Genomic DNA, 13,020 nt, shown 5'->3' on the forward strand with positions numbered 1-13,020 from the left:
GATCAGTGGTGGTGGGGTGGGGTTGATGGCCCTGTGCTACAATCTTACTTTGAGATTTTTTTAATATTTTCAGGAATCTTGGAAGCTGGCGAACAGTGTTTTTATTGGAAATGTTTTTATTTTAAGTGTTTTTATTTGACTACTAAAAATGCTTTTTAAAAACATTCCAAACATACTTAAAGTGTGTTTAACGGTAAGTTTAGGAAGTGTTTTTAGTTTTTTTAATATTTAAAAAGTAAAAATTTTCAAATATTAAAAATGACAGAAACACTTTCTAAAATCACTTACCAAATGTATTTTTATTTTAGGAAGCGTTTTTAATATCTCTAATACTTGAAAATTTTTATTATTCAAGTGTTAAAAATGCTAAAATTTTTTTCTAAAATTATTCTCAAACATATTATTAGAGTGTGTTTGATAGTGTTTTTAAAAAGTGTTTCTAACTTTTCTAATTCTTAAAAGATAAAAAATTAAAGTATTACAAAGTTTAAAAACACTTTTTAGAATCATTTTCAAACGTATTTTAAAACATATTTGATAGTAATTATAATAAACTAACTTTTCAAGCACTTGAAATTTTTAATCATTTAAGTATTAAAAATATTAAAAAAATTTACTAAGATCACGATCAAACATACTTTTAAAATTATCTTCGCATACAGAGCTAATTGGTTCCAGGTAATTTTATTATTAACTAACATCCTGTTTCTCCCGTCAATGAGCATGAAATCAAACTATAAGACACTGTTTAAAAGTATTTCTATGTGAGGTTTTTTAATTTTTAAAAGTGTTTTCAAAATTGTCAAACTTTTTATTTTCTTTGAAAGCGTTTTTAATATTAAAAATTGTCTTTTGAGCGGCAACAGGTCACTGTTTTAATTTGGTTCATCAATGCACTTTCTTTTCATTTCCTTGGTTTTCCCCACGACCAAACAGGACATCAACCAAACCAAAATAGAAGAGTTGAGTAAATAAACGGAAATATAGGGCAACAGTCATAAAGCATAAATTAATAATTCATTCCACATATTCAACTAAATAAGCTCACATAGGCGACACACTCATATATATTTATTAGTAACATAATTAAAGGTTATTATGTCCAGCATATTCACTACCATGTCTCTTATTTTGGTGGCATTCTGGTCACGAGGAACAGGGGCCGCGGTAAAACTGTATTCTAGTATTTCCGGTATGCCAACTCCTTCACAGCATCTGCAAGATGTTTCTCATTCTGAATACTCTCAACCCATTTTGCATTAATATGAACCCGTTCAATGCTCTGCTTCAAGGTTCTAGCAATTGAGGGCTTGGTTCGGGTTGCGAAGAACTCCTGTACCTCACTGGCCTTCTCAAATGAAGCAAACTGGAGGAGAGGGACAGAGAGAGAAAAATATCATCATCACGTTCATTTTGATATAGAACTGATAACAGAGGATAAGAGAGAACTATAGGGAGAGGAACCAACCGGGGAGACGATTGCACTGACGAAGCGGGTTATAAGAAATCCAGATCCCCATGTTTTTGAGATGTAATCCCAGTTGTTCTGTAAACCAATGAGTGTGAGAAAACAAACAGATAAAGGGTAACATCTTTTCTCACAGTTTCTCCTTTAAAATGCCCAGAAATCCCGACTAATAGGACCATCCACCTCAAGCACAAAGACTTTAAGGTTATGTTTGGTTTCAGAAAATATCAAGGAAAGCCCTCCCTTTGGCTTGGGGCACCTTTACGGAAAATTGTTTACTTATGTTTGATATTACTATAGAAAACATAAAAGAAAATCAAATATAATTAAAATTAATTAAAAACTTATGTATTTCTAAATTATTTAATCTTTATTTAGAAGGGTTAAAATAAGTGAAATAAATTTAAAGAAACATATAAAAATAATTTATTAACTTTAAAGTTTTTTTTTTTTAATTTTTTCTTTTTTTCTACTTTTCTGCTTTATTTTCTTTCCCTACATTTCCCCTCAAATTTTAGGGGAAACTAACATAAACTTCAAGGGTTTACCCGGCTTGGTTTACTTCACTGCATAAAGACTACATATCCAGAGGAATCTAAAGACTTCAGATTATATACTGAATTGAATGCCTAGTAGGTAATTCATACGCCTTCCTATAACAAACATCCCCCAACCCCAACCACAGCCTCACACACCTCAGAGAGAGAAAAAGAAAACAAAATAAAAATAAAAACCTTTATCTTTCCTAACTTGAGATCGATATGCATGCCATAACATTGTATCTCTCCCGTTTTCCCTATGACTCCAAGAGAGACATCAATAAACGCCCTCTATTATTCAACATTAATTTGTTTCTTTTTCCCTATGACTCCCAAGAGACACACGAGCACACACCCTCTACTATTCAGCAGTATTTGTTTATCTTCCTTATATCCATGATCACTCTTGGTAAACACTCTCTCCAAAATTGTTTGCGGACAATTGTAATGAGGAAACTGCTTAATTATAACATATGGTTTAAGTCAGCACTAAATTACCCTTGACATAAATTGTTCTGCTGCTTAGATTAGTGAATGGAAATTACCTTTAGCCATGACCAAGCTGTTTCACGTCCTTCCCTACTAACAGCAAGTCCGAAAACAGCATCTTGACTTCGAACCTATATAAAGTGAAATTAAGCATAGTAACTTCAAGTTTCAAAATATTAAGGTTTATCAACTTAATAAATAAAACTCTTACCTCAGAAGACAACACAAAGTTGAGAACTTCAAGAACGATATTAGGGTCTGGACAAGAAGCCAAAGAACCTACATCCACAAAAAGATTTCCAATTATCATAAAGTAGATAGTTTAAAATGTTTTGAACTATTTCCACAAATAATTTATTATTACCTAAAATGCGTGTTTTTTCCTGGCTTAGATCAGTCTCTCTATAAACTCTCAGAAGAGATTCATAGCCTGATCTGTTTGAGGTCGTGACATTCTGCATCACAGCGACATAGGCTGCCTGCAAAAATGATCCATAAGATGAACATCAGGGTAACTGTAAATGGAGTAATAGAAGAACTCAATTAACACTTTCAGCTCATTAACCTTTCTTATATCAGGAGGGAGGAGTGGAGTATTTCTGTCATCCAAGAATGCATGAAAACGCCTACTTGCTTCATTTATCGTCAAATCATGCCCAAAAACAGCAAGGGCAGTCAAAACTTCCCCTCTCAACATTGCATCTAAGTGGCCCTCACCTGGTCTTGGCTCCCAACCAAGTTTCCTGCAAAGAAATTGAACCACATAAGAGAATACGTGGAAAAAAAAAAAAGAAATGAAGAATGAAACTGTAAGAAATTAATATTGCTCTTTAATATTCAAGAGTTCATTATTCTTTGGAGCAAATAAAGTCACTTAGGCTATGTTTGATTCTCAGAAAATTTGAGGGAAAATGTAAAAGAAATAAAATAAAGAGAAAAAGTAACAAATTATTTTTATTTGCTACTTCAAACTCATTTAACTTATTTTAATTCATTGATATAAAGATTAAATAATTTGAAAATAAATAAGTTTCTAACTAGTTTTAATTATATTTGATTTTTTTTTGTATTTTTCATAGGACAACCAAACATGAGAAAATCATTTTCCTTCATATTTTTTTTCTTTCCTTAGTAGTTTCCAGAAATCAAATATAACCTTAAAGTTCTAAAACTAATTAGTTGCAGAGTAACTAAATTCAACAAAGCACCTAAAGTTGTGAAACTAGACAGAGCTTCTTTCCAATATAGCCCACTCTAAACTAAAACTGCCACATACATGAAGATCAGAAAATTCAGCAATTCATATAAAAATACTTACTCTGCAGAATACTGGAAAAGGCTAATGAAAAATTCTTTGATGTAGTCTACTAATTCAGGAGTTGCATCAGCCGCAATTCTTGCAACTTTGTAACTTATCTGTGAAAAAACAGAAAATCAGAATTAGGACTTAAGAAATGATTTAAGTAAACTTAATCAAGACAGGAGTCGAAAATTACACTAATCAAATTAGACAGCACAGTATAATCAAGTTCCTCCCTGTAAGCTCCCATCAAAGTAAGCAAAGAGGTCAGAGACTGCTGGCATGCCATACAAAGGGCAAATGAATCATCCAAAATACCTGTCAAAGATAATTTCTCAATATTAGCTACTCTGTCACCTTTAACAGGGCAAAGCAAGTATGTAAGCACATCTAAATTACCAAATCTATCTGTTGCAGACAAGTCATTTTTCTCGATTGCAGATCTAAGTCCAGCTGCAAGCTTCTCATCATATTTCACCCTATAGAAACCAGTCTGGTCCACATTAAGTTTTATCCAAGAACACACTGCAACGCTTTTATCGTTTCCCCCTCCAACACAGCAGCCCAGGAATTCCTTCATATCAAGACTTTCAGATTTTGTTTGCAATAGGAAATTATGGGGAGTATCATATGAGCCACAGCATAACGTTATTGGGACAATCCATTGCCCATCCCCTTGGGAACCACTTGACAAGAACTGTGTCTGCCATCAATCACAAATTGTGAGAACTCATGACACAATGTAACAGCTAACTGTGCATTCCAGTAAAAAGATGGCATCATGGCATTTTCAAAGTTTTAGTTGATCAATCCAAAGAAATGGCTGAAAGAAGTCATAATAAACAAACCTGCTCAAACTCCAATTTCTGATTATTGATTTTGACAGAGACAACTGGATATCCTTTTTGTTTTGTCCATGAATTCATTAGCCTGTTCACAGGTTCACCAGATCCCTCCTCAAGGGCAGCCCATAAGTCTTCCGTCTTTGCATTTGAGCAAGCATGCTTTTTTATGTATGAAGCAAGTGACCTCTGATTGCATGCAGAAGTCAGATGTAAAATAAATCATGTCATTTTTCAAAAGGGGAAAAAGATAGAAGAGGAGAAACATTTAGAATTCGTGAATGCAAAGGCAGACTGTCATAAGAGACACAAAACAAAAGCATTAAGCTGTAAATTACGCGCCTCTCTTCTGAGGTTCTAACAACTATATTGTCCCCCATGAGGTCTCAAAACAGCAGTGATACCCTTGTCAGATGGCATTAACAGAAATTGCGAGAAGATATTGGAACCTCGAGCCTCGTTCTTCCTCACAAACCATAACCCTAACCCATCTTCCTTGAACATGCCCAAAAACCGAATCAATAACCATAAACTCATCTACTTCTCCAAAATGCAATCAAGGCATGACCATTCAGCATGAAATTTAATAGAAAAATAAAAATAAAAAGAGAACATGCATACCACCATGGGTGTGCACACAAAGAACGACCACAGTAGCCATGGTTGTTTCCTTTTTTTCTTTTTCTTTTTAGAGAGAGAGAGAGAACACAAAAACCATGCTTTCCATCATTAAAGGAAAATGGCTATGGCTGCACAGCCAAGGGGACAGTCAAAATAAAAAAGGACAACAAGAGACATCAGAAAGGAGGAGGAAGAAGATAGGAAGAGAAAGAAGTGATTTGGAGTGAAGAGAAAGGTGATTTGGGGGAATAAAGAAAATGGATTTGGGGTTATAATTCATTCAGATATGGATCAGAAGTTTTTAAGCTGACGAGTACTGCCGTCATTTTCCATCCCCCATTTAAACACCTGTTGTACAGGGGGGAGGGCAAAGTGGTCAATGCCCAGACTCAAGACAGAGGAGTATAATTTTTGGAACTACATGAAGTATTCATAATTAAAGCAAATCTCAAGGGAGTCCAATCTACAATGAAGTCTAGGTATGTGAGAAAAAATGAAATTTATATATAATTATATTTAATTCTCTAAATAAAAATAACAAATAAGAGTCAGTTTCTTTAGAGTGTAGAAAAAATGAAAAAGAACCAGAATCTAAGTTCAAAATCTCAAAGAAGAAAAGAAAGAAAAGAAACAGAAACCTGACAACCAAAGTAAATACGCTGAAATGGATGAAGACAACAGACCAAAATGATCTTTTTGGGGAGACAAAAAAAAAATGCCTATAATAGTAAGGCCTAATCAGTTATTTCTTATTTCCTTTTTTCACACAAAAAATACCAATATTAGCACAAATAGTATGTAAATACAGCTGACTGTTCAATCAACTATTGGAAGTTCTAGAGCTACTTTTTAAGGCTTGTCAGAAAACCTGTTTTCGAACTTGATTAACTGCTGTTTGATGTTCAAAAATGAAAGGTTTCATTCTTGCAGGCACGAACAAAGTAAATAGTGAAGGAGTTATAGAAAGAAATCATTTCATCATCCATGCCATCTGTCCATACTGTGATTCTGAATCAACAGATTTATTGACCCATAAAGTACAAAAACAGGCCACAGTTTCCGATGCCATAGAGTAGGCGCTATTATATTTCAGTTACCTTCTAAAAAATAAAGAACCGTTGGACCTACTATAGTGAAAACTGGAAGGAAACAATCCCAGGAATAAAATTTATTTAATGACCAGGACATAAAGCATATAACTAAAAATGGAAAAACAAAACAAAACAAAGAACCAACCTGAAAACATTCAGCACCAAGATAGCTCTGCAGCATCCTGATAACAGATGCACCTTTTCTGTAACTTATTGCATCAAATATTTCATCAATCTCACCAGCATGATTTATCTCCACCTGAATAGAAACTACACTTTAAATGATGTATTCAAACACATAAACAATAAATTCACTAGTAGTGCAACTGAATCAACAAGGTAAATATACTAAATCCAGTGAAAACTTTGACCTTGTTTAGTTACCTCAATGGGATGGGACTCTGCTAGCCCATCCAACCTAAGACCCTCAGTACTTTCATCAAGAAACTGAGTCCAAACTTTCCATTGTGGAAACAAACTATCAGCTGCTAAATAGCTCACCTAACACATGTAAATCAATAATATATGGTTCACCAGCAGGAAATGTGATGAGTGTAATGAATAGACGCATAAATCAAAGCTAAATACCCATGTTGCAAATCCCTCGTTCAGCCATAAATGTGTCCACCACTCCATTGTTACAAGATTGCCAAACCACTGGTGCGCCAGTTCATGGGCTACAACAGTAGCAACCTTAATAGAAGATAATTAATATGATTGAACAATTTCTGTGATGTAATAAAAACAATAGTAAACTGAACCTAATATTGCATTATCTAAATTGAATTCTACATTGTATGGCAAACTAAATTGTGATAGCCAGACCAACTTTCAGAAGATGCACAATACCCTCTGCTTGTTAGCAGCTGCAGAATGTTTCTCATCATAAAGCAAAGCTGTTTCACGATATGTAACTAAACCGTAGTTTTCCATTGCCCCAGCAGCAAAATCAGGGATTGCAATCATGTCCAATTTGGGTAGTGAGTATGGACAAGCAAAGTATCTGCAGGATTTTCAAAAGTAACTACAGGGTCAAACAAAAACTGCACAAGCACCCAATCGGTAACACTGACTGAAATAGATAGTAAGCAGAATCAACAATGTTCATTTGCTTTGACTTTTCAGTTTGGTACATGAAGATTGTGACTAATGATAAGTCACTTTTGGTGATCAGGAGATGACGAAGCTTACTCTTTGTATAAATCAAGTGTCTTGACAGCCACATCCAAAGCAAATTTCCCTTGATTTGCCTTACCAACTTGACAGTAGACACGAACTTTGATCCCTGTGTGGAGATGTAAATTGAAAATTATCAAGAGCAAGAATTGTAATACCATAAGAAACAACAAAAGATAGTTCTATGATTGTACCATCAGGTGTATGATCTTCCACATAATCAAACAGACCAATGACAACTGCCACCAAATATGTAGACATAATTGGCGATTCTTGATAGGAAACTGTCTTGAGATGCCCATTCGGTTTTTCTTCTATGACAGGCATATTTGAAAGAGCTATGAGGTCAGAGGGCACATCTAATGTGATCTTGAATGTAGCCTGTGCACCAAGTGTTATTTAGGAAAAAAGGTCAAAACATGAACTTTGCTTAGCAATCTTTAGAAAATAAGTTAATTTAACCTCACAAACAACCAGAAATACTCACAACTTTTACTTACAACATTAGCTTCACATGAAAATTTGTATTTCAATGGACATTATTTTCAACTTTTTGTTATACCAAAACATATTCCTGTAAAAAAAAATTTCTTTCTTCCCAATGTTATTAGGTGGCTGACTTGACAAAGGTAACAATCATAATTTGAAGTTGTCAATTCCCCTAGTTTTTTTCGTGCTGTTCCTTTTTTTTTTAACACATTTGTAGCATTTTGGAGGAAAGATTTTCATTTTCAGCCACAATTGACAAAAGAGACTCATCTCATCCAAATCAAATAACTAGTAAGAACTGACATCCTAATCCAGACGAGAAATAGGACTAAGAATTCATGACACCTTGCAAGCAGGCTCATCCCAGCATGGAAAGCATCGCCTGGCATCAGCTGGTTCGAACTGCGTAACCGCCATATTCCTCTTTTCCCCATTATGCTCAAAAGTGCTGATAATAATATCACAACCCAAATTAAAATCCACAGACAGATCTAACAAATAAAAAAATATATATATGAATTCACCCTTCATAAGATATATGAGAAAACAGAAGAAAAGGACAAGAAAGAAACCTTTACACCTTAGAATTTATGCTGTTTTGATTTCCTAGAAAATGGAAAAACTCATGCTAAACCAGGAAAAATAATTAAACAAGACTACACTCAGTTGAATGAAAGTTTGGTGTTAGGTCACAAATAATTAAGAATCTGAGGTTACATTCTCTCAGAAATAGAACAGAATTCTAAACCAATTACCTTCTGTAGAACCCCTTCATTTTGTCATTTAGAGTTCCTTCAAACCCAATAGCCAAAACTCCCATCTCGAGTGGAAGAACCTCGGAGAACTCCAACACCAAAATCTCATCTTCTTCCACGATTTCGACCTTGGAAGGCTCAAAAACCTGATCAAATATCCATTAATTCATTTGACAATCGACAAGGTCCATTTCATTGCTAAGCAATAGAAAGAGAAGAAATCTAAACCTAGCAAGAAAACAGAGCATTAAGGCCACTAAAATTCATTCATTCATTCATTCAGTTCCATCACAGCTGATCTAGTCGCTGATAAATCTAAGGAAAATAAATTAGTATTTCAAATCTTGCTGGTGATGGAAATTAGTATTTTTCAGCAACCAAACAGAGACTTAAGGGTTACAAAATTTACTCATTCAAAGACAAGCAACCACACAGTTTCGCCTACTCAGAAATGGAAGGAAAGTCCTGTCTTTCATTTTCCTCCATTTCTCAGCAGCCAAACAGATAATCAAGGTAATAAAAAAAAAAAAATCATTCTTTCAGTACAACCATAACAAAGATAACCAAAAACCCGTAATCTCATATCAACCAGGAGTTAAAACAACCTCTAGTAGCCACTTTCCTACAGTTTCACACGCAAACGAAACCTCTTAAGATAACCGAAATTTCGGGACTCGAATCGTAGATACCTTGGAGGAGGTTTGGCTTTTGAAGGAGACGGCGTTGTGAGCAACGGCGAGGTCGGCGGCATTGAGGACGATGAAGTTGGTGGCGTCGACGATGTCGAGGTCGATCTGAACGGAACCGGCGAATTTGCAGGCCGCAAGGTCCGGTTCGAGATGAATATCGTATCGTTTCGGGACAGCGAATTTCGGGAGTCTCGGTTGCCCTCTGAACTGCTCCATAATGAAAATATATCGGGAGTGTGGGAAACGGTGAAGATGGGTTTCAGACTTCCAGTGTGGATTAAAATCAGTAGGCTAGGCTCTGATTATAAAGACTGCTCCCAAACCCAAAACGACGTCGTTGGGTCGTTTAGAATTTTGCTCCTATTTTCATATTATTTCGGCATAAAAAAATAAATAAAGAAATAATAAATAAATAGATATCATATCAAAACTAATTTTTTTTAATTAAGAAAATTAATCAAATATTTGATATTAATTTGTTAGTCAAAATTTGAATGTGAGGCATATGGCCCATTGTATATCTTAAATTTATTTTGTTTTATTTTATCATAAATTATGACTCTCCCACGTTCCATTCTTAAAATTATAATTAAAAATATGGTGGTTAAATTATTGCTTTATGAAATTGGTACGGCACGATGCTTCCACCAAACCTCTTTTTGACTTTATAATATAAAAATATAAGGTACTATTTCTAAAATTATAAATTAAAATCTTTTGTATATTGGAATCATGAATGGAAATGATTCTGCTTCCAAGTGAAAAACATGGATGGTACAAATATAATTTGAAAGTAATTTAAGGAATATTGAAGCTTTGAAAGCAAGCCTAAACTATAAACAACTATATAAAGTTGATGTGAAAATCAAAGGGATAAAGGGAGAATTCACTTCTTATCTTTTTTGTACTAATAGCAAGTTGGATACTTATGCCTTCTAGATAATCGTGCTTTAATTGTCAAGAGTACATCTATATTGTATGATGAGATGTCAAGAGTTCAAGATAAAGTTAGAGAGTATAATAGAGCGAAGTAATAAACTTTCAAGTTTAACGATCAAATTAAGACTCAAACTAGTCCAAAAATGTTTGATGGTAAGAAAGTCAATTGCCCATCGAGATGCATTAAGTTTAATTTTTACTTCTCGAGCTATGTGCCTAATCCAAGTAGATGCATTAGCATTGAAGCTAGGAATGGCAACGGGGCGGGTTCGGGACGAGTCGCCCCTATCCCAACCCCGCCCCGTTTAGCAAAATCAATTCCCATCCCCGCCCCGCCCCATTTAGTTTTTTTTTTTTTTTTTTACTTTAAAAATTTTAAATTACATTAAAATAAATATATTTTATAAATAATAAAATTATTATATTTTTTATAAATTATTTTTTTTAAAAATTATTATTATCTATATATTAAAATATTAAAATTAAATTTTAAATTAAATTAATTTTAAAATTAAATTAAATTAAATTTTAAAAATAATTTTATATGTAAACGGGGCGGGGCGGGGCGAGGCGGGGGTGGGGCAATACCCGAACCCGCCCCGGGTTTTAAAAAAAAATCCCAAACCCGTCCCAAACCCGTTTAATAAATTTTAACCCTGTCCCATTAGGGGCGGGGCGGGGCGGGTACCCGAAAAAACCCGCCCCGTTGCCATCCCTAATTGAAGCCTTATATCAAGAATATTTGTGAGGGGGGTGTAGGAAATCATTTGATCTTTAAGAATGAAATTTTAATTTATATTTTCATTTTAATAAGTAATCATAATCAGTGATGAAAATATTGGTAATTACAGATATATCAGTACTCAGATTTTATGGTTATATGAAGATATATTGGTAGATATTTTGATACAAAATATCAATAGATTACAAATTGATCAAAACTAATGAAAATATAAGAAAAAATTCCACCTTGGATGTAGGAGATCATTTGATCATTAACTGCGGTTATTGTTTAGGATACATCCTTCTTGTAATATAAGAGAGACTAATATTTGTAGGGACCCCTCCCCCTGATGACACGTGGCATGCCTCGCTGTCCGGAGCAACTCCATCCGGACTCCCCGTAGAGGACACGTGGCGCGCTTCCCTATCCGAACTTCCTCAGGGAGAAGCACACGGCACTCACGAACATCACATCCGAACGGTAGCATATCCTATCCAGATTTGTTGTCCGGATCGTTGACTAAAGTAAGCAAGTCTTACTACGTCATTCCGACAACCTGCCACAGCCCACGTTCCGCCACCTGCAGAGCGAAAAGACAGGAATGATGGCAAGTCACCTCCCGCGATCTCTGACAGCCGCCCATAGGGTGATGATGACCCTGCCACCACCTAGAGGCATCATGACAAGCCAAAAAGTCTCCCCGCCATTAAAGAGGGGGGCAGAGCTAAGCTTGCGATACCTAATAAAAGGTCAACTGATTAATCTCTCTATCCATGGCTGACAAAACCATTGGAGGGTATGTCCGAACACCCTGTCTGGACATCTTTTACATGGACAACTGAACCAGAACTCAATCTTGATTGAGAGCGTACGTCCATTTGGCAACTACGTGGATCACGGGGACGCGAGACCTCAACAATATTGTTATCACCAAAAGATAGAGTAGAAAACACGCTATTAGCATTTGTCATAAATAAACATCCGAGCAACCTCGGAATTTGAAGATAGATGTCTATGTCTACATGATGTAGCATTATGACATATGAGCTATACAAGGAGAAGATGGATTTGTCTATTTATTCAAGCAAGATGCATCATGTGTCAAGTTAATAAAGAGCAAATTTGATAATTTACTACTATGTACCAAGACACATGATATTCTATAATTGGTTGTGTCATGATGGAACCCACATGACAAGTATTAAACAAATGGCACGTTATGGTTGGCCCATGTGGATTTATATAAAGGAGCCTCATAACTTAATATAAGTTCAATCGATATTTTTGATAAGTTAAAATCAAATTAGATTCAAGTTTAACAAAATATGAACTCTAATTTAACTGAATATATTATGTGTCGTATATAAATATTTATATTTTAGGTTTAACGATTTCATGAATTTATAGCACACATTTTAGAAGAGTTCACTTTTATGATTGACATAAACTTTTTTTTTAACGGATGTGAAAGATTAGAATATTGAACCTATATGGGAAATGTAAAATTCCATACTATATGATGAAAAGTTTTGGGTGTAAAAAAAAAATTAGAATATGTTTTAAAGTCGTGAAGATTACAAGTTCAAACTTTTATCAAATTTTATATAAACATTACTTAAGTTTGGAGATATTAAAAGTCACTTAGAATGGAAGTGGCTTTCCTTCCAAGTGTTTTGGTGAAGCTTGAAGTAGATAATGAGAATAATTGAAATGGGAGACGCTCAAAAGGATTGAGTAGAATGTGCTTACTTGACATGGAAGCTAGTCAACTTTATGATATGAATGATGATTTCATCCGGGATTGCAATGAAGTGACGTCGTTTGGGATTCCCCCATTTTTGAATCCGAAACGACGTCGTATAAATTATGCAGCTTCTCCGTTTCTGGGATAGGAGGCA

General features: G+C 34.8%; 1 protein-coding gene across 1 annotated transcript; it reads right to left on the reverse strand.

Moving 5' to 3' along the window:
- Positions 1-972: 972 nt before the first annotated feature.
- Positions 973-9,727, reverse strand: LOC117912558 (aminopeptidase M1). The gene is made up of 19 exons (XM_034827195.1): positions 9,460-9,727; positions 8,771-8,916; positions 8,361-8,463; positions 7,721-7,907; positions 7,542-7,635; positions 7,200-7,353; positions 6,939-7,043; positions 6,735-6,851; positions 6,496-6,609; positions 4,645-4,827; positions 4,196-4,499; positions 3,993-4,114; positions 3,815-3,912; positions 3,062-3,239; positions 2,861-2,975; positions 2,708-2,775; positions 2,553-2,627; positions 1,469-1,546; positions 973-1,366 (listed from the first exon to the last, which is right to left on the reverse strand). The coding sequence occupies exons 1-19, from the start codon at positions 9,673-9,675 to the stop codon at positions 1,181-1,183; spliced, it is 2,643 nt and encodes an 880-aa protein (XP_034683086.1). The 5' UTR covers positions 9,676-9,727; the 3' UTR covers positions 973-1,180.
- Between the last annotated feature and the right edge of the window lie 3,293 nt (positions 9,728-13,020).

This window comes from Vitis riparia, chromosome 4, assembly GCF_004353265.1.
Source record: "Vitis riparia cultivar Riparia Gloire de Montpellier isolate 1030 chromosome 4, EGFV_Vit.rip_1.0, whole genome shotgun sequence".
Taxonomy (NCBI): Eukaryota; Viridiplantae; Streptophyta; class Magnoliopsida; order Vitales; family Vitaceae; genus Vitis; species Vitis riparia.